Source organism: Metopolophium dirhodum, chromosome 1 (assembly GCF_019925205.1).
Source record: "Metopolophium dirhodum isolate CAU chromosome 1, ASM1992520v1, whole genome shotgun sequence".
NCBI classification, from domain to species: Eukaryota; Metazoa; Arthropoda; class Insecta; order Hemiptera; family Aphididae; genus Metopolophium; species Metopolophium dirhodum.
The window spans coordinates 114,234,495-114,258,946 of NC_083560.1; the positions used below are offsets into that span (position 1 = coordinate 114,234,495).

Sequence of the window (24,452 nt, forward strand, 5' to 3'; positions counted from 1 at the left end):
GTCGTTTAAAATTCCTAAGTAATATGAATCTAGAAAAAAAGCCAACTTATCTATATATATAAGGTAGAATGAAAGGTTTTTAAACTATTACTAGCAAAATCGGACGAAAAAATTGCATAGGTACATGTGTATGATAAGATTTAATGATAAGCTTTGCAATGTAACAACAATAATACTTTCAACAAAATTTAAATTAAAACAATTTAATATATCTTGCAAACAAAAGCATCGATTGATCGGTCAACGTCGCGCCGCAATCGTGGAAAAAACTCGAGCCTTTGAATCGGATGAGCGATTACCTATAATAATACCTAATAATGAATATACGTAAAATTGATATGTTATGCTAAATATTATCATTATCATTTAAATGTTATCGCATAAAATATTATTTATTCAAGAATGTACCTTATGTATAATATCATTCATCTTCAACAAAATAATAGAATCTCATCAGTATGAGTCTTTCATGTTTCATTTTCCCACAGTGAATTATAGATTCTAAGTTACGTATAGATAATCCATTTTCATATTTAAAACACAGGCAAGAAAATAATATATAATGAAATCAAGTTATAGCAAAGTATTGCTATGGGTAAGGTACCTAGTTTATTTATAAAATTGTATAATTTTTTTGGCTTTTTTTTATTTTTGATTACCATTGAAGTTGTGACTTGTGGGGCCTCGATCCGAGGCATACATTTACATCTTAATAATTATAATTACGTACTTAAATTAAATGTTTCATCTTTATAACTGTCTTATAAAATTCCTTAACAAAAGAGCCACTGTCCTTTTTACACAGTTACACAAATTATATATATTATGTAAATCGTCCGAAAAATCTTGGCTCGTATATCCACATAGTCTGGATTCTGGACAATCACCATTAATATGAGTGTTAGAATGTTTTTCTGGTGTTTGTAGTTAATTTAAAAGGAAAAATGTCTTTTTAAAATTCTGGTAGGTATATATCAAAACGTATCTGCGTATTGTTGACCATTATTTACATGGTTTTTAAAGGTCTATTTAGGACTCAGTCAAATATTTCGCAATTTGACTATAATCACACACCATTTGACGTAATATATTTTACTAAAAACGTTATTAGTACATCCTATGACAGTATGCCCCATATAGCAGCTAGGTACCTACGTACAAATACATAATACGACAATCTCCGTAATATTCAACCGGTCAGCCATTTAGCCATGCCTGAACCGTTTGTAAAGGTTGCAATGAACAATGCAAGCCTATACTGGCACGATTAGTTCCAGCAAATAATCGTTATTTATCTTTTAAATGTTTAATTTCGTCAAAATTTGAACTTTAAATGTCTCTATTACAAAAAGTATTGTGATTATGTATTTTTGAGATTTTTAGATTTATGTAAAAACAAATTTTAAGGAACCTTGTATTAAATTGATTATAACTTAATCACTTTAAAATAATATTAGAAAATGTACATTTCTGGTGCGCCACATTTATTTTGACAACCACAGCTAAATAATTCTTGGCCCACCGGAGAATAAAATTTGACTGACAGCTCGGAGTAAACCCTTCTAAAGTCAGTCATATTATTAAGACCAAATTAAAAGAAATTAAATAATTAGAAAGATACACCACACTGCTGCAGATACAATACTATTGTCAAACCAATTGTTACTACACTGTAATGTAGTATCACAATTAAACGAATTATATAATTTATTTTACTGACGAGTGATGAGTGTTGACAAATAAAAATTGAAAATTCCCGATGAGCAAAACATCGATAAAAAGACAGCCGAGTAATAACATATATCATCGTTATATTTCAATATAAAATTTGTCATTTCGATATAAAATTCAATTCGTTTAACCAACGTAATCTGTGTAATCCTAGAATGTACTAAAAGTTTTTATTATAAAAAAAAACCAGAAAAAAAATCAAACGTTTTCATCTTTTATTGAATGTATTCATGCAGTAAATTCTAGCAATTACTTGTTAAACCATGTTTTTTACCGGTGATCAGACTTTTACTGTAACGCATAAATATGTTTATAAAACCGCGCGCGTGTTTTATTTTAATACTTTTATCATGTTTTTTATTATATAATTAAATTTAACGACTATAGAGCTTATTCGACGTGTAATATTATTGTAATATACATCAGATTTATAGGTGTACCGTGTACGTGCAACACACACACACACACACACACACAGAGGCATCTTGCATATAATATTATAATTTGTACGTATATATACAAAAAACCAAACGTATCTATAGACAACATACACAGACAAATTTACGTGATTTTAATTTTTGATTTTATGTCGTTATTTTATAAGTATGGCTTGTTATAAGTTTTAATTTTTTTATCATTAATGATAAAAAAATGATAATTGATAATATAAATAATTGATAATATTAAGCACGATATACGCGTTCACACACACAATACATATTTTAATATAATATATTCAATATCCTCCGTAATATTGTAACACTATTACTGTACGTCTGTAGGTATGTGTATAGAGCATAATATTATAATATCGTAATGTGTTAGGAGCGAAACATCATTCACGGGCATTATATATACCACGGTCGACCACCAACGTCACCGCCTTACGCCATTCACGCGCGTTTCGTCCAACAAAAACATTATGTGTTTTAATTGGACGGAAACAATATATACGTGTATACATATTATTATAACATAATATATTATTCCATGATCTTCTCTCCTCGATTGTGTATTTGTCATCGATGAGACGTCAACGTGTCGCACTGCACCGGTGCCGTATATGAAAAACGCGTCACGCCACGATGACGGTTTTCGTACAACGCCGACGCGTGGTCGGTCGCATTTTTCCGGATCACCACCAACACCCTGACGTCTATAAATAATATACGTGCGCGTGTGTGGTACGCGCCATCCGTCATAATACCCATCACTGTCCTGGTTTGTCTAGTAGCTTAAAGGATTTAATTTATTACGAATAAGATTTGTATATTTTTGTAAAAGAACCGACTGTTTCGGTAAAAATTATAAAGTATACTCTTCGTTGACTTGCAGAAAGTACAATTAGTCTTGATACAATTTGATACAAGAATTTATACGATTCAATATATGAGCAACCTATTTTTTAATATAGAACGCACTTATCGAGGCGAATAATTCATTAAATTAAAAATAATTATAACATTGGTAAATTGATAATATATAGTATTTTGTATTTACACCACTCTGTCATAAAAGTTAAAAGTATATTATATATTCGTTAAGAAATAATTTGACTATTACGGGTAGTAACATTACAAAAATTATTTTCCCAACATGAAAATAACTATCTTAACAATATTTTTTATTTCATACAACTTAATTTTATCGATTTTGGATCATTTTAGTTTTAACTATATCGATCAAAAAGTGATCGAATCCGAAAGATACATTAGGTAGGAACCCTAAATAGAGGTAATATTTTTTTTATAGTTTTTAGATTATAAAAATATGATAATTAATAGGTGTGTGCATTATATGGTGCCAGAATTTTTTTGATTTTATGACGTTTTTAAATATTCAAATTCCTATCTTTAATATTATGGCCTATATTTGCTTTCGAGTTCAGTCCGAGAAGATAATAATATAATACTATTACGGCTCACGGTCCTGTTAAAGTCCCTCCCCTCCTTATAAGACGTGTATGTGTGTGCGCATGCTGCAGGTATTACATTAATGTGTATAATAACTAATAAATAAGTAGGTACCACATTATATACTTATAATTATTTTTTATGGTCATCCCAACGTTATATACGATTTATCACGCTTATAACTTTTGTCGGATAATTCACATTTTATATTCACAATTCGAATACTTACTTAATATTCGTCAAACCCAAACTCACGATGAGCGGCTATTATTTGATTATAAAATCATTGTTATTGTCGTGTACTCATAATAATATGACGATGGTGTAAATGATGGCCTCGGCACGTGAGTCATAATTGTATAATGTTTCGTGTGCTGCGGCGGACGCCGGAAAGATATTCGGCCGCGTGGCGGTGTATGAGGTATCGATAAAACGAATCATCGTCGTAACGACCGCGGTACGGTGAACTTAATGCGCTGTAATAACATAATATACCATATGGACGAGAAAAAAAAAATCGAGGTACCCACAATAGTACCGCTTAGGTATATCGCTGTCGTGTGTCGTGTGCCGGTCGTCCATTATAGAGCCGCGTATATTACGATAATAATGTCAGACACGCGGACGATCGATCTCTGCCGCAGCGGCGACGATCGAACCTCGCGATACGAAAAAGAGGAAGACGTACATACCCATAATATTATAATAATTATACCAGGACCCGACGTAGGTCCGTTTCTTTGGCCATGATCGATAAACGCATACACGGTAGGAGACATAATCACATGAGTTGTGGCGTTCGCCCGAAACGAGAGTTTTTTATTTCGTTGTTTTTAACCTAATTAACCGCGTGTCGGTCTGTGTTTATCGCGATACGACACGATATTTTCATCGGTTGTAATTCCCTGCGTTGCACGAGCATACCTAAAGTAAAGAGAAAATATTTAACGAGGATAAATGGTCCTCGATATACGTAATATAACCTACCTGATGGGTCACATATTATAATATCATTATTACCTAATACCCATATCGTATTATACCGCAGTGGCGATAAAATCGTTTGGGGGAATGCGTTAATATCAAACATAATATACGTCCGAATGGTTAGATACATCGATGCTTCACCTCGACGGGATGCAGGGTGTAGTTTGTGGGTGACATACGGGAGGGTATTTTTCTAGAATTTATGTACCGTACGAAATAAAAGTAGAATGTCAAATGGGTAAATGTTCGTACCTATATGAATTCGTATTTTTTTAAGTGCCATTTATAAAGATCAAAATTTAATAATTTAAGATTTATTTTTGATACACAATTATCCAAAGATTTTTCTACGTAGGTAACTAGTATTACATAGTGGTGGAAATGTATACACTGCAGCTGTGCAACTCAGCACTCATTGTAAGAAAAGTTCACTTTGTCCAAGATCTTGGACATACATTTTGTACAAAACGCTAACGGTTATTATTGAACTTATTATTGTACCTATTTTAAATTGTAATGTGTTTCGTAATAACTAATAAGTAAAAAGGTGGTAACTATAGGTAACCGATACCGTACAATGTGGCAATTCATTTTCTATCGCGTTCGCTGAGGTGCAGACCTCATCGTAATGCAATGTTTTGATGTCCCATAGTATCTAAAATAATTATTTGATTATGTACGTGGTACGTCTGTCATGATCTTTGAACGTGCACTATTTTCACTATCCTAACTATAATACTTACGCGTTTAATTGAATTCTTGATCATCTGTCGGGTGTATATGATAAGTTTTTTTCAGTCAAATTTAAGGAGGTTTCTTAATATGTTATAGAACAACGTGCCTTTCTAAACACGCCCATTGTGTCTTTGCAATATTTCAAAATTGAAAGATTAAGACAACTCAATATATACCACTTATAAGTAATAAGTATATATATATATATATATATATATACAAATCTCGGGCAGAATTCGGTTCGAACTAATACAAATTGGGTATATTATAGGTTCTTTTTCGCTAAACAAACCGGATTGCACCAGTCAACATAGTCTCTGCAATACCATCAACGATTGCTTTCTTCTGTTAACACACGTCATACAGTTTTCGTACGCATACTTTCGGAAAACGGGAAGTTTGAATATACGCCGTAACTTACGTTATGTTATAATATGTAGATAATGACCAATCCAGTTTCGGCGGTGCAGATATATCGATTAAGCGGCCGATGTTTGCCACGGTGTGATGAGAATAAATAACACATCTGTTTCGGCGATTTTGGCGCTTCGTCGTTGGCGATCTCCGTCAGTATAATATGTACATCGATATAATAATAATAATACGACTACGTGATGCCACCGCCGGACGTGTCGCGCACAACATCATATTATTACTATTATTGTTATTATATTATGTCCTCCACGCCGCATTATTACTTGTATTATATCATTATTGTAGCCGCACTCTGTATTATACAAGATGTGTAACACTCTTGTGGAGGTAGGTAGAGGACAGAGGTATTATATAGGTACCTATACTGCAGCCGATGTCCTCCGGAACACACACACGCGCACATAAGCGCGGTCGCCACACAATACCACTTGTCGATTACCGCGGTCACCTGCGTCTATGTTTCCCCACCCGCCGCGACGTCGGCCGTTATAACCACCACTTTTAACACAACCATTTTTGGTCCACTTGCGTCTTGTAGTCTACACTAGAAACATGTCGAATTCAATAAACTCTGGTTATACTCGAACTGCATCCAAGTTTGAGCATATAAAAATATTATTGTGCTCATAATATAATACTGCAGCTCTAAAGATCGTTAATCCAATTAATCCATGTTTACGTATATATAATACGACCTTGCAATATTATACATGATTTTAATCTTCTAACCGTTCTTTAAGCCCCGATAAATTCCAGTCAAATTGTTTTTGGCGATCCTTGTCACGCGTGGTCTCGTCCCTCGTTTTTCATTTAAAGGGTTGTTTAGGGTGTATACATAGTAGAGTTCACTGTAGGCGAGAAAGGATTTAGGACGACTAAGCCAACGCAAAGGGTGAAAAAGCGACACTTGCGATGGTAATAGATTATAACCGAACGAGAGCATACCGTGCTCTCGCCGTTGATGGATAATATTATATATTATTAATTATAATGATCTATGTACATAATTATGCTCAGTTGCAATTATCACACCAATTGTTTTGACAGGCATACGATGTATTTGTTTATATACTACAGTAACACTTATACATTGTGTTGCTACTGCAGATTGTCGCAGAAGTAAGTTAAACGACGCGCGATCATTTGAATAAATATTATTATTCGAAAATGCCTGGATACTTAGTGGCAACTGGCAACTGGTCACGTATATTATATTATATAAACTTATATCATAATATTATATATATGAAACCAGCAGGCGTTCTCGATTTGGGGGGTGATTGTAAAAACTCCCAAGAATCTCGAGTATACTTCAGTACCTACTAGCTGAAGGTTATATTATGTAAACTCTTGAGTCTTCAAAAGGTATATATATATTTACAGTTTCATATTTACATAAAATATAAATATAAAATTTTAATACAATTTTATTTACTACATTTATTTATATAAATTATAATAAATAATAGAAAAAATATATATAAATAAATTTCTTTATCCGTAATAACAATTGTTGAACGCAAAAAAGTGTATATTATATATTATATATTATTATATTATATATTATAGATTTATGGAAAACCACTCCCCCAAAGACAATATAATATATATTATTTTTATGATATAGGTACATAAAAGGTAAACGGTATGTTAATATAATAACGATTTTTGTGAAAAGGCGATCAAAACAAAAACGGTCACTTTTCAGATTTATTTATTTACAGTGCTTCTGCATTTAATATTAATTTTCTAGAACGTTCAACGTTATCAAGGCTCTACTATACCTATATATTATAATACATACATATAATTATTCAATCCAAATTTCAGTTACTTAAAAAATAATAATTTCACTCCTATAGATGCGCTTGTTTTTGCTAAAAAAATTTACATTCTCTCATGAACCGAATAATGGTTGTCGTTATTCATATTTTCTCATATAATTCATATCAGAAATTCCACGGAGGCACTTCACGCAAGTCACACGTGTTTCTGTTGCTCTGTATTCCTAATTAATGCCACAACCAATCCTACACAATCCTCCCGGACAACATAAATGATATCATTAATAGTTAATTTATAATTTATAGTAACATAACATTGTATTAGAATATTTTATAGTAGCGCGTTCCCGTTTAATAGATAGATTATGTACATAATTATTGTCATTACATATTTCGTTTTGGACGCCATATAATTGAGTATAATATTATAATGCAGTATAGGTATAATAAATAAGAGATTCGCTCCGCCGAATAAACAACGTAATAAAGCTGTGTGGAAATTGGGCTTATCGATGAAACTTGAAGTGATGTCTAGTGTCTAGAACATGTCTCTCAACCGATACGTACTTATTATTATTATTATCTTATGTTTCCTCTCCGTAAGTAGAAAAAACGCGTCACGCGCGTTCGATTGAATTCCCGGGCTTGGCCGTGGGTGCATACAACATACGTTTTAGAGGGATATCGCGGTTACATTATATTGGTATACAATAATATATTTCTGTTCGAAATTTAATTGGAAAGTCGGCCTATAATAGGTAGTGTGTAAAACTGCGTATACGTTTTAGTTCTTTTTTTTTTTAGTATTAGAGTAATAATTGTAATGTCAGAAACTGAATTTAAAAATGTGATTTTTTACGCGAATTATTTCATTATTACCGCCATTATCATATAAAGCCGTGGGCTATGGCTTTCTAATTAAATTACATATGAAATGCGGTTAGAATCGAATCAAAAAAAAATCTAACGTAATTTTATTGTTATTCTGTGCGTATACCTACTGCATATGGGTATGTACAATATATATATATGTATATTGTATACCTACCTAGAGGGCTGGTATATTAAACCTGAAAAATCAGTTTTTCTTTTTTTGTCTAAATTTTTTACCTATGCGCTGATGAGTTGACTTATACAATACATATTTCTTATATAAGACTTAAACCAAATCTTTAAAATGCAATGAAACACTTAATTTATAATCAATTAGTATAACAAATAACAATTACACGATACCTATTTCTGCAATGTATCTACTTACGTCACGGTACTTACTACCTACTGTGTTGAACTGCTCAAAATGTCGAGTCTCACAGCCCGCAGGTGTATAATATGTTCGCACTCGTCGAGAATCGACCATCGTATATATTATAATACATTAAACATTACATCGAATATTTAAAATTTTAAACTGTGCTCGTGGGAGGTTTGTGTGATCATAAATTAAAAAATGAAATTTACACTTGCGTGGTCGGTGCATATTTTTGTTCGTGATGGCCATTCGTTACCGTCGATTACCGACACGAACTCCAAGTATTAAACATACCTAGCTCATCTTGTTGTAAGTTCTAACCCGGACTCATGCAGTAGTCGTGTGATGTGTTGTTATTATCAGATAGTAAGAAGTATAATAATCAAATACCATAATCATTTAAGCACTATCGTATCAACGATAGGTACCTATATAGGTATTGTCGGTATTTGAAGCCGAAGAATTTAAAAACATTTTTATAATACATAACTTTATTTTTGATATATTATATATGTAGACACAATTTTTTTTGGTGAAGTGCATATGGCTCAGAAAAGGGGATTAGGTTAGACGTTTGTTGTTCTTATAAAATTATTAATACAATATGTTAAACTATATGTAAGGATTTGGGTAAGTAAAAAAAAATAATATCAAATTCAGAGGAAACGGTCTGCAGATGATAAACGATGATATGGTATTTGAAAAAAAAAATTATACATGGTACCCCATGTGTTCGATTCGGCGTTAATGCGAATGAAATTATAAATCGCGCGGTGCCGTTTATACCGACCACACATTCGTTGCGACCAAATGTGTTTGTGTACACAATCCAAAAGATCCATGATAATAATATATATATACCTACTATATTGTAGTATACGAGTGCAGCTGGTGGTACGCCCGTGTCTAAATGTCCATTTAACTTCGTGTGCAGCACAGTTGGGCGCGCGTGGAAGAGGCCGAAAAAATATAATATTATACAATGTGGACTGTGAGCGAACAGTCTCTTTCTGCAGATTTGATGGCTTGCGACCTCGATACCACCCCCCTGGGGTTCTCGCCAGACGAACTCATCGTGTAATTATCACATCTTGTTTGCGATTCCAATCATATTTCTCCGGTCTTACGATGCTATTCGACCGTATATTATAATACGAAACGACACAATAATATATAATATCCGTTTTGCAGTTTATCGATGTTATTCGTATTTATATGATAAGTATACATACGGGCGAGCACGAACCGCCCGAAATCCTCAATTTGTGTTTAGACTATATAAATAAACGCACGCCGCGTATCGTAATCGAACGTTGCACAATATTATTTTTCCCGTGTCGTGCTTTAAAAAGAAAATAATAATTAATTCTATAGATAATATTAACATACAATAAAGTATAATATATATAAAGAATATCACATTTAAAGTTGGGACTAACGTTTTTAGTGGTTTTGGTCGGATGTACCGAGTGTATATACGGATAAAACCTCTAAGCGGTACACCCGAGGCATCTGCAGTATAATAACGTTCTAAACATTTCTATAGGTTCTAGCTAATCTGTCCACCACGAGCCACAGCAAATCGTACCAAGAAATCAATGTTGCACATTACACATTTACGAGCTAACGACATTATATTATTATTATACGTACCGCAGGTGTACTCTCACGTATCGCATTATTTCTCCAAATGTTTGAGTACGAAACGCGTGCCTACATAAAATATGTGTACCTATTATTACTCGTATAAAAAACGGTTGCGTACGGCAATAGTATAATAATAATAATAATAATAAAAAAGTGTTCGTGTATTATATATTTACGTGCAGCATACGGTAAACGTATACGCATAAAATGCTGAAGGACCACTATGCAAACTTATCAACTCGCGCGCGCGCGCACACACACAGACACACACACACAAACGGGTGGCGTGCGCGCGCGCACGCGCATGCGCTCACCCGCTCACTCACACAGACGCACACTCACTACGCGATAGGCAACTGGCCAGCAAACACCATGGGTGGTCTTTTGGTAAGTCTACAAATTAATGCCGCTAATTTAATTGGAATCATGTATGTGTATTTATATATACGTTTACACACACACATACGCGCGCACTCGCACACACACGCGCGCGCGCGCGCACACACACACACATACCCGCGCGCGCACACACACACACACACACCCGCGCGCGCATTTATATATTATACTGATTCCGCACGCCGCCGCCGCCGCCGACGTTATATACAGTATAATACCGCTGCGGCGAGACCATCGGTCGGCGTGTGTATATTATTATAGACGCGTATATATATATTATAGAAAATAATATGTGTATAAAATATATTATATTATACGAGCGCGTAATTATTTAATTTTATTTCGTTTGTGCACGCGAAAAACGCATCCGCGTGGCTCTTTGAGCGTATATATATATATATATATATTACACACACGTCACAGGATATTTACATGTTATAGTGATATGTATATGTGTTATACAGAGTGATTTTCCGAGCGTGATCACCCTCATCTCTGTCATGGCTTTATCGTGTGTGTATTAAAATCCTAAGTTTTTGAATTTTTAATCGACGAAGAATAAGAGAATTTCTATACGAGATTTTTTATAGGTACTATTTAAGTGTTGAGTGTTTTTTATCTATATCTTTAATCCGCAATGATAGTTTTACTTAAAATAGATTCAACATTTAGTATGGCATTTATTATACGAATTATAGAGTTATGTTGGCATAATAAATAAATAAAGAAATATTAGAAATATATTACTCATATAAATTACTATAATTTTCAAACATATCATTCACAGATCCCATACCTTTTAAAGCTTATATTAACCATAAGAAACTACACTACGTATTGAATTTATATTTACTCATAACAACATTTGCAAAAAAATAATTTGTTATTGTCAATTTGCAACGAAAAACCAGGCATTAGTATATAAAATCTAAGTATTGGAAAAATCTGGTCTTTGAGAACTTTCAAAAATTCAATTTTAGTAAAATTTATTTGTAGAGAAAAATGTCAGTGAACATAATCGCCCTGTATATGATAATGTGTAATCTAAGCGGTACTACCTATACACGAACACATAGGTACCTATCGTACGGAGACGACTACAGAGTGGAGACGGTTGTAGGTATTATAGTTTTGTTTTTTTGATTCGCAAAATGTTCGATAATTTAATTAAAATGAATAATCAATATTGAAGATTACGAGTTACAGCGACGTTCATGCACTGAAAATTTAGCTGGGGGGAGGAAATATGCCACTGACAATCTTGAGCTACCCGGAAAATTTAATATTTTTCCGACAAAAAACTTGAGATAAAATAAAATATATATATACTTTTTTTTCGATTGAGAAAGTATCCGAACAAAGAAGTTCATCCGGTGGACGGAAAAAGTCTAAATACTGGTCCGACGGTATAGGTATATAAAATTATAAACACTGACCTCGGTCGTCGACAATATGGTTGTAAGTGTAAATACGTAGAAACGCTGTTTTCGCGTATCTTTATACACAAACAGTCAAACACGTCGATAATGGCCGTTATTAATTAGACCCCATATATATACACTCGGTATAGAGCTGGTATAGACCGTATAGTTCAACACCGCTCGCGTATAAGATTATAAATATTTATGTTATAGGCAGAGATTACGTGTTTTTGCTCGCGACTTCGAAACGTGTGATCGATCCATTCGTCTCGATCGTTATGGAAACAAAACGCGCCACAGCACACACAAACGTATATAGCGAAATGCGTATATTATTGTTTCGTCTACACACTCGCACAGATTTATCACAGTACAAGCGTCATGATATTATATAATATTATATACCTAGTATATTAAGAGGACGTTACACCCGTAAGACGTGTTGTTGTCTCCCTTGTCTTATACTGACAAACGTACGATATTATTCCAAATTTGTGTTCAACGTTGGAGCATCGACCTAATTTACAATTATTTATAGGGGCACATGCTGTTTGATTCATATTGATATCTATACGTCATATTATTATTACATATTATAAAGCCATTTATTTTTGAATTTTATTTCATTACCTATAATATATTACTATTTAGTAAGTACCACCTACCTACCAGCTGACCCGGGAAACGCGTATTGCCCATAATGATTTTTTTTTGTGCGGATTTTAATCAAAACAAAAACCGATATCGCGAATACGTGAATGGCTTCGACATATTTTATGGTCTCCGAGATTACCGATAATAGGTATTTTTCAACATAATGTAATAGAACATGTTTTAAACAAACAATGTTTAATTTCAATTGTTTAAAACTGCAAACTCTGACATAAAATGAATAATTCTTTTGAACGCAATTTTGCTGTACACCTTTATGTTGAACGTTTGTATGACGGAGACAAACAAAGTCGCGGATGTAGCGTCCTCTTGGCCAACAACGCGTAAACATAATTTTATGTTATTTCGTCTATACATCATACGAAACTGCACTAATTGATATTATAATAATAGTATCATGTACGGCGCACAATTTGGATTACGAGCCATGTCATTATTTTAATTATTCATGTGTATCGCTGCTTACAAGAGAAGAAAGAAATCATTTTTTCCCCCTCGCGGCCGCCTCGACGCCCCGTAATTATATTATGTAGTATATTATGCATACAGGGTGATGTTTACATCTGAATTATTCGCAAACGTCCCGGGTAAATATTTTATTTGATATCGGGTTTTCGGTCTAAAATATATTATATCACATTACCACTATATATTTATTATAGGTATAAGTTTACGGGTCGATGACAAGTTATTATTTTTCTCGTGCGTTTGTCATCTGTAGTATATACAAGCGTAAAATCGTGAAATCTAAAACATCAGCGTACATAACACGTACAGCGTACATTCGTACTTATCAATGTGACATATTATCTACCACATTTTTTTTTATCGAAAAAACCAAAATTCTTATGGTGTGTCTTATCGTATCACCCATCAGAAATACTGCACCACAAAAACAAATTTTTAAATAATTTTTATTGGGTTTAATTTTAAAATTGTAGAATAAAATGACGATGCACAGTTACTTGGTTTTGGGGGTTGCCTAAGCCCCCTTTATACTCGCGTAAACGTGAACACGCCCCCACACATCAGAGCAGTATTGGACGAGTGACGATTGAGAACGAAAATTGTTTACCCTGTATATTATGCACAACACCGTCGTCTATACGACCGGCAAAGTCGAGTCGACACCACCTCCATGCATGCGTGCGCCGTGTGAGCACACGCACACTTATTAGTTATTATGTATATATGGGCAAATTACCGTGGCACAGACTTCGCGGTAATTAATATTATTATTATTAGCCGGTCTGTATAGACGGAACTTATACTTATATTAGTCATTATTATTATTATCATTATTACTGAACAACCATCGCGGGGGTATCGATGAATGAAATAATATGTATATAAGACCTAATGACTATATTGTAAAATACGAATCTGGGTCACGCACATGTTTCGAGCAATATTTCGACGATTTATCGTTAATAATTATGTCTATAATAGTAGGTATAGGTACCTACTATTATAATAATGTACCTACCTATACGCGCGGGGAGAGTCCTTGAGATTCGGTTTGTCGCTGGCATGGCAGTTGCACAAGCTCAATAAATATCAATAATATAATTAATGTTATCGCGTTCTCGAAAGTAGTTAAACCTATTTTTGAATAATATGTAATAATACCTACCTAGATTGTAAGTACCGTAGACTGAATACCTTTATTGTTGCATATTATATTATTACCTATTACACCCACCATTTTTTACCATTGTTCCAATAATTATGTCAACATTTTAATAATATTTGTTTTTGTTTTGTTTTATTCAAATATAGGAAGAAGTAAGTACACGAAAAGCTGACGTATTGAAAAAATAAGATTGCCAACACCAAACAAATATAAAACAAAAATACGCAAAAAGTGAGATCCAAACAGTTATAATATAATATAATAATTAGCAGGTATCAGCGTTTTAGGCTCGTCCAAACAACGTTTGAAGGATGAAATAACAACACGTACCCATAACAATAACAATAATGACAATGATGGGTACCTACATTTTATTGGGCTAATGTACACGCCAAATTGTGGATCGGTTTCTCACCTGCATGTTTATCCTCGTAGATAACTTTAATTCTAATTACAGATAATTTTCAAACGATTTTGGTAAAAACAAATGTCGTCACGGTTATCATAATATATAGGGTATGATTTTTATTTTTTCCGATTTACCTAATCGGGTATTCGAATTAAATTTATAAATACCATATTATATAAAATGTCGAGTTCGAACGGGAGGAGACGAGTGTATATCATTCATCGATCTATAGATTTCTGGAATACCTCGATCGCCGCGTCACTAATATACGTGTACATAGTACATATTATAATATATTATATCAGTTGTATTCAACTATAGACTCTAAATAATTAACGATATAATCGACGCCGGGAACACGCCGTTGGATCATTATATCAACATATAATTATTATTCCGAAACGAGTTTTATCGAATGATATTATATACACTCGTTGCCGCAATGTCACTAATATACAATATAAAAATAATAACGTAAGTATAATATTATGATAAATACGAAAAATTATATCCGAATTTCGCTGCGGCACACATCATAATATTATGCGATACGATGTATAATGATATGCGACGGATCAACATATCATGCGCACATCGTTCTTACATTTCATTTTAATAATTAACATTTTACCACACACACACACTCATGTATATTATAATATGCAAGCGGGATATAACAATTTAAGTGGGCCGGGGAGGGTGATATATAGAGCCGCCGCCGCCGCCGTATGTACAGTTAAAATTATGATAATATCGTAAAGTAGCTGTGGGCGGGACCGCCGCGTGTATACAATATATATGACGTATTAATATTTCTAAACCGTAGAGATTTGTCGGTTTGACAGACTCGTCGCCGCTAGTACGGATCCAAAAATAAAAAATAGCTATAAAATAATAATCCGTTCGTTACCCCGAAACGTCCGTCGCGTGTGTGTTACTATATTTTTATCATAATGCGTAACTGCCGCCGCATCGGAAGATCAATCGTTGCATTGCACTGTACCTACTGATTCAATTTAATAATATTCGACTACTATCATGACCCCCTCTGAGCGTGAGAAAAAAATAACAATAAATATATCGATTAACCTGTGTCGAACAGAATTTTTGCATAATATTAGGTATATGGACATATTTTGCCGCAATTTCCTACATTTCGAGACTTTTCATTTAGCCGCGCTCAGCGGTTTCTGTGTGTTTTTATAGTGCGCTGCAGACGGGTCTTGAAACCATTGGGTATTATAAATATTATTATATATATATATACATTATAAGTATCACTCGTATACCTACGTTCTTATTTTGCGCTCAATAATAACGCACTGGTCCGACGGATGACTCATCTCACATTCTCACACTATATATTATTATATGTACCTATACGATGTAATATGTAATAATATATTTTATTGCACATTATTACGGTGTGCGCAGACTATTTGACATTTATTTTAATGATCGCACGAACATAAAATATTCAGACCTGCAGCACCGAGACAGTAAATATATTTTATCGGTTACACACAATAATATAGCAATAATAAAAATGTGTTCGCGTTTGATTATTAAATTATTTTTGTATTTATATACAAAAATAACGATATCATGGTAATAATAACATGACGACAGCAGCAATAATCATCAAAGTCAAGTGACGTTTGTCCAACACGTGATTGATGTTCGCTGTATAGGTTACTTACCTAACCGTTGAAATCGAAGGCACAGTAAAAATTTTAATGTGTTATCCGTCCGATAAATATAACATTATTATTAGGTCCCACGATGTCCACGATTTCTATCGTCATTTCGTTTTTATTATTTATCTTTTTTTTACGCGATTATACTATGTGGGTTTGTCGTATAAACATCGCCCTAAATGATTTACTGAAAATCTATTAAAAATGTATCTGTCGATAATAAATCAACGTATCGTCGCTGGTACATATAGGTAGTTATTTGACGTCGGGTAACTGGATCGAACTATATATGTATAATAATAATACTCCTTGCGGGCGAGTCGCGTGGGCTCAATCGTATAATTAGGAACGAGCAAGAGAATTCAAACGTTTATAGGTAACACAAAAATGAGTAAACTTCCAACCACATGCGACTTTCTTCATTATACTTTATCGTTGACGAGCATACTCACCCCACATATTTTTCTTTGATCATGCGTTTATTCAAAATTTTTCAGTTTTTAAGAAGGTACCTAACATATTCTCATATAGGATCATGTTTTGTACCTTAAACCTGCGATGCGATAGGTACTAACTTCTTTGTTTCAAATGAAAACCCCCCTTTTTTACTGTAAATTATTTAAGTGATTATTTTTAATTACTGAATTATTAATTATATTTATAATATTAATATACTAATGATGAATTATAATAATCCACATGATCATAATAGGTTTGAATAATACGGGGCTATATTTGAAAAATTATAAAAATCTATTAGTTTATTACTTTAGTATTATTTTTGGTTACTTATTAACTAAAATATTAACATGTTGTAAGAGTCAGACTAAATATTACATCTACTTTATGTTGCATGTAAAACTATTATTATTATTAAGGACTTTTATCTTTAGTACATAATAAGTTTAATAAATCAGTAACTACCCGTTCAAATTTCGATTTAGATATAGGTACTTACCTACCTACCTACTTACCTACATCAGTTTTAAAAAAAAAAAATTGTAGGTTTAACAATTTATTGATATCATATAAAAAAAAGAAATTTGTATCGCTACTGAAAAAAATTGGTATAAAAACCTATGTATTTGAAACACTGTTTTTACCTACTGCGATTTTTACGCATTGGAATCGGAAAATATTAATAATAACCATTCGCTGTCGTTTACTGGCCGATCCGTCGTAATCGCCAATCGGTACTACATCTACGCACAATCTACGCACAATTATTATAAAACGAAACAACTCCTACGACTTAAATGTATGTGTATCTGACATATGGATGCACGCGCGTCATACCTGTATATAATGATTTAAAATAATAATAATAATATTATGTAGTTGGTAAGTTGGTTTGTAGGTATAGTAAAATTAAATCGCGTGGGTGTAACCCTTGGGCGCCTGTAGTGACGGGCAGCAAGTGTCCCGAGGGATCTATCTATGTCAAGATGTATACATAGATACCCCCCCCCCCTCCTTGGGAGATAAACTTATAGAAGTCGCGAGCCCAATTATAGCGGAGTCATATAAGTGTGTGTACTTATAAAATGTTATAATATAATATATTTCATTATCGTGTCCGGTGGCGTATAGGCATCGCCGTCGCAAAATAAATATAAAGAACATTTTATAATAAATACTCGAACCCGACGTGAAAGGAAATATATAAAAATTATACCGATATCGGTGACACTGCAGCGTATGCTCACGTGAACTAAATATCAAAACATCGTTTATCCATTTGTGCAAAATATAATGATTAATATAGGTGGTTGATCGAAACAGTGCATAATATGATGGAGCAAAAACAACTAAAAATAAGGCTATGGAATTGAACTGTAGGTACAAAACAATATAATATGAAGTCCCTTTTCGAATGTCTGCGGAGTTTAAGTGTCAATTTTATCTTTCGTATACTATGACATATTTAATATTTTGGTGGCTCAATTAAATATATAATAAAAAGTGATGTTATCGTGAATCTTGATATAAATTTACTTGACACATGAGCACAATTCAATACCTAGTATAAATCTAAGTAGTTAATTTGATGTAGGTAATGACTAATATCTAAGTGTTGGCGTATGTGGTCACAATGATTTATTAGTATGATCATGAGCCACGCGGATAGGTGCCTACCTATTTTTATCTAAAATACATAGAACTGCCACTGCGCCAACAGGCGTATCGCTTTAATAATAATAATTATAAAAACCAATAGCAACCATTTACAAACAAACATTTCTATCGTAAATCTCAAAATAACTATTTACAATACCTCCCCGGGTCGGACCTCTAATTTACCCTTTTTAAATTAGCCCATGTTATTCAGGGATTATGTAACATTCTAATGGTGAAAGAATTTTTGAAATCAGTCCATTAGTTTTTGAGTTGACTTATTAGTTACAAACATCAAAATGTTTCCTCTTTATAATATAGATTATATTCGTTGTTTAAAAGACTGACACATAGCTAAAAAACTATTAAACAAAAAGAAAGTCAAAACAAAAAAATAAATATAATATTAAGTTGTATAAGATAAAAATAGATTTCAAACAGTTGGCTAAACGAGTAAAATATTTGTACATATATTATATAGTTATAAATCAATGCCTCCGGTCTTGTAACATAATATAATATGTGTTTTTTACTTCACGAGATTCGTGACAACTGCTAAGTTCATGCAATTTCAATTAGTTGGATATCTCTTACAGCACGACACAATATATATCTACTCATGCGTCGTGATTTTCGACATCCTTTATTATTATTATCACTCGAATCATTTCAATATCATAGCCGATATAAACTAACAGTGTTAGACGAAAGTTAGCATACGTAGATTGTTAACAGACAAGTAATTATAGAGGCTGATATATACTCTCGGGATTTGTGTTGGTGACGATATTACGGCTACTTCGCTTATCATACGGAATGGGTGTAAATGACAGGGATCCTTATTGGTTTTATTTCGTCTATGCGGCGCTGTTGACATACTATTTCAGGCCCATAGTTTAATCTCCTGCAAGGTAGCACCGTTATAATAAGTGTCATCGTATTATGTCATGCCTCCAACGTTATCGATGGCAATATATTTTTCTGTAGGCCCGGAATAAAGTGTGACCACCGCGGTGACTTTGGAACTGCTATACGCCGCCTTGTCTGAGGAGTGGTCACCCCTTTCCTCACAGATACTTAAGGATCGATTGTTGTTTTTGAGACATAGATACACGCACGGTTGATGTTAGATATACGAGTACCAGGTAGGACTAGGTTTGTCGTTAAGAGTTTTGCATTTGTTAAGACTTGATGCGAATGTTGCACCATGATTTTCGTAACTCCCGAACTGCAGGTGACGGCACTGTACCTATAATATTATATCGATTGACGTTTTCAGGCAGAGGGGTGCAATAGTATAATAACGAGCGATAACACATTCTTGTATTATTATTATTTTTATACGACGCCGACCTGGTCGCCTGCATTTACGACGCTATTAAACGCCACGGCGTGGGATCACTGCGGCGCGCCGACATTCGGCGTATATAGTGTATAGTGTATCTGATCTGCATATATATAGGTATAGGTACAAAGCAGGTCTGCTATGGTCGGTATGTGTGTGTACATAATATGGCATTAAAGGCGCAATGCGACTTTAGGATTTCCAGACGAGGACCACGTGAAACTCGTGTGTAGGTACTCGTCTTACTATAATATAATATGTAAGTTTACATTATATATAATATGTATAATAATATGTTATATAGTACACTTTATACACATCCGACGACGTCGCAAAATTTCGTATAAAAAAAAATTACGTACAAATTTGAATCTGAATAATTTATAATTACCGTCACTTCCGCTTGTATGACCACACACGATACATCCGACCGGTTATTGCCTATCTATACACACACATCTTTACCGATGCATACACACACACACACACACACCTAACCTAACCTAACACATACATAGGTACAAACGCAAACGGATATGCACACGCATGCATGTTGCATACTATAATATTATGTATACTTTTAGATAAAATAACGCTAACAAATTAAATACAATATAGGATATCCCATATCCATATGTCTGCATTAGAGGACCACGATAAAAGAAACATAATAAATAGTGTACAAACGGGGCTACCCCCACACAAAGTGCAAGAGATATATTATTTCAATATAATATAATATAATAATCGCCTTTGAAATCCACCTTTTCAATATTTCTGCTCCTATAGTATGTGGTAGGTATATGTATAAAAACCGTTTTTGCGCACATTTTGATTGCTATTTTACCTTAAAAGTTAATAACAAATTATATGTAATACATATTGTTAAATATTAGTTTGTATATTATGCCCAATCGCCAAACTCCATAATTTTTTTCGACTGTCCATCAAAGTTTAAAATAATAATAAATTGAGCGCAAACAGTTGTCAACATAGTATTGTCAATACTCATCTCTCCTCCATATATTATACGTCCTTTTCAATACTCTGTCTTAAAGTAGAATACACCTGACTGCTGACCTGTTGCCGTCCGGTGACGCGCATCTCCCACATAAAGGCATAGGTAGTGACCTGTGAAAGGGGATAAAAGTACGCAGTGTAGTTTGAGATAGAGTATACGTTAAACGGCCCTATATTCATAAGTGGGGGAAAATTAAATTTTTTTTATAACTTTACATTTACGAAACTATGCTAGTAGTAACAAAGAAAGATCGATATCGAGGGAAAACCGTTTGGTCGAAAATGTTGTCACTGCCGCGGAGAACAACCTACAGTAGTAGTTCGAGAAAAACATGAGTGACCGATGATGCAATATTAATATCTTCGTCTTTTGTTTACTGTGCTATTATTTTATAGCAATGTACCACATGCGAATCACATGTGTCGTCGGGAGGACGCGATACCCGGAGTCATGGTTTACTTTTTGTCCGGCATTATCGTAATGTATGTACATCACACAGGGTTTTGATATCTTCAATATATGTTGACCCCCCGTCGTCAAACGACTATATATGGTGTGCAGTCTCCGTGGGCATTTTAACATCTCGAAGTGAGTTATGAGTCGAGAATTGTGCTTATATATGTCGTCTCACGTCGCGATACAAAAACTATTACTGGTACTGGAAAATACCGCGACGAATGTCGTTTTCCTGTCTTCGAGTCTTGCACTAGTGGGTCAACAGACTATGTATTTATAATCCTCAAAAACTATATACAAATACATACAACGATTAAACAATTAATTTTGGCACTGCTCGTAACGTATACAATGATTATACTAAGGCTCAGCTGAGGTGGTGATGTGGTCCTCGGTGGTCATGTGTGGCAATCGAACTTAGTTGCATTTTTTTTTGGTTTATTGTACAATATGGTACGTTAACTGTGGTATATTTTGTTCGTTATAAATAAATTTCATAATGATTGAACAATTAATGAAATGTCAACAATTATTAATAGGTACATAATATTTGGTACGAATACAATTTTTATTAATTGTAATATGCATATAAGCAATTTCGTAAATTTAGAATAAATAAGACATTGATTTGAGCTTTTGATCTTGTGGCCATGTCATGATCAACAATATATTTTATTCTTCAACTCTCGTATCTATAGCTTATAAATTATAATACACCTACGGACTAGTATTGATAGTACTTATTGATATCACCTACTAGACCTATCTACTGTAAATCAATTATATACTAAGAGTATATTAAAAGTTAATTAATTAATTTATTTATTTCAGTCAAATAAATTACAATAATAGCTGATACGTAATTATCATATTATTAATTACCTAATGAAATATATTAGGTACTGTTTACAATTTTTTTAATATTCAAACTTAATTAACTTTTTCATATACAAACTTACTGACATTTTTTTTTTGTAAAAATACACATATTTAAGAATATCAAATAAGAATTTGGCCATAGATTTACTTATTTTTTAACTTCATTTTTAGAATATTAAAGTACGTTTTAAGCTTTCAATTGCTTATGCAATAAATATAAATTATAAAAATCTTAAAATAATATTGATAGTTCATTGTTATAAGTATTTTTTATCTTGCTTGAATAATGCGTTGGCAAAATCGTAATAACATTTCATGCCGATCAAAAAAAATAATAAACTGTATTTTACTTTTAATTACATTTCTTAAACTAATTTCACTCAAACAAATCTCCTTTCTCTCTCCGATTACACTGCCGTTATTAACCGTGTGTTTTGTCATTTCAGGTCCTAGGACGCGGCGTGCGAAGAAAAAGGACAAGCAGCAGCAGGACGAGAAGAGGCCTCGGACTGCGTTTAGTGGCGACCAGCTGGCCCGGCTTAAGAAAGAGTTCACCGAGAATCGGTACTTGACTGAGAGACGGAGACAGGAGCTGGCCAACGAGCTAGGTCTGAACGAGGCCCAGATAAAAATATGGTTCCAGAACAAGCGGGCCAAGATCAAGAAGGCTAGTGGTACCAAAAACCCGCTCGCCCTGCAGCTGATGGCCCAGGGCCTGTACAACCACAGCACGGTCATGGTTACTAAGGAGGAAGAGGAACAGCTGGCCGCGGCTCAAGTAAGTGCATTATCATAAATTTATAACTCTACAAAGACCCGTTAACATGCAAACAAATTGAATTCAAAAAATATTTTGTTTGATATACATTTAAATATTTTGAATAATTAATGGTATCATCGAGATATCAGGGAATTGCAATATAGTGATAGTGATAACGACATTAAATGCATTGTTTTGGAAATAGATATTGTTGAAATATAATTTATCGTATAACGCATAAAAAAAATATCAGGACATAGGTAGGTAGGTTATCTAGTGTTTCTAAAATATAGATTAGGTACTTCTTTGGTTTACAAAAATATTATCGATAAATCGAAATCACCCATTATAAACTACTGTAGTGTAACTTAAGTAATGTAGGTTATTCAACAACGATAACGCTAAACAAAACTTAAAACTGTATGCTTTTAAAATCAGGAAAATTTTATTTCGAGCTGGTCGATGCATAAGCTTGTAAAATACGTAAAGATTTTACGCATAGAACGTGCAACCTACTGCAAAAATCGAAAATTTGCATTCACAATTATAAATAATAAAGCACGTAGAATGATACATTTTGTGTTTGTTTTGGTCGTCATCAATGCGTCCGCCGAACTCCCACCGAAACCTGTTTCGTGGGTGTCTTAAATCTAAAAAATAGAATAATATTATCTTCTATGTCCGTGGTGGTTTTAATACCTAATCGACTCCATACGGGTGTTGTATGTTTGTACGTGCGTGTGTGTGTGTGTGTGTGTGTGTGAAAGCGTATACCTACACCGAAATTCGTTCGAGGACCATTCATAAACATTGGCGTGCACCGGGAAAAAGGACTCGTATAATATATTATTATCGTAGGTATATGATAATAAACACACGGGCTGTTGTAATATTTTATAAGGCATAACAATTTATTGCGCAGTGATGATGATGGTTGTAGACGTGCGTGGTAAATATATTGTAAAAGTCCAGCCAGCGGCGACGGGTTTAAGGCGCTCCTCATTTCCATAAGCTTCTCGTTGTTGTTGGTTTCCTCGAAAATCCTGCCGCAGCGGAAAGTTGCACTAGTTGACGCATAATTTTCGTAAACACTTGGATGAAAATTCAAATTTTAAGAATGCTTTTAAAGAGACAACATTGTTAATAACACCATTTATAAAC

The 24,452-nt window shown here is 33.6% G+C and overlaps 1 protein-coding gene across 1 annotated transcript in view; it reads left to right on the top strand.

The window, feature by feature from the left end:
• The window catches only part of LOC132934883 (homeobox protein engrailed-2-like), a 70,768-nt gene that overhangs the window by 40,614 nt on the left and 5,702 nt on the right, over nucleotides 1-24,452 (top strand). Inside the window, exon 3 of the mRNA XM_061001279.1 lies at nucleotides 22,978-23,309. Within this exon, the coding sequence (XP_060857262.1) occupies nucleotides 22,978-23,309 (332 nt within the window). The remainder of the gene's footprint in view (nucleotides 1-22,977; nucleotides 23,310-24,452) is intronic.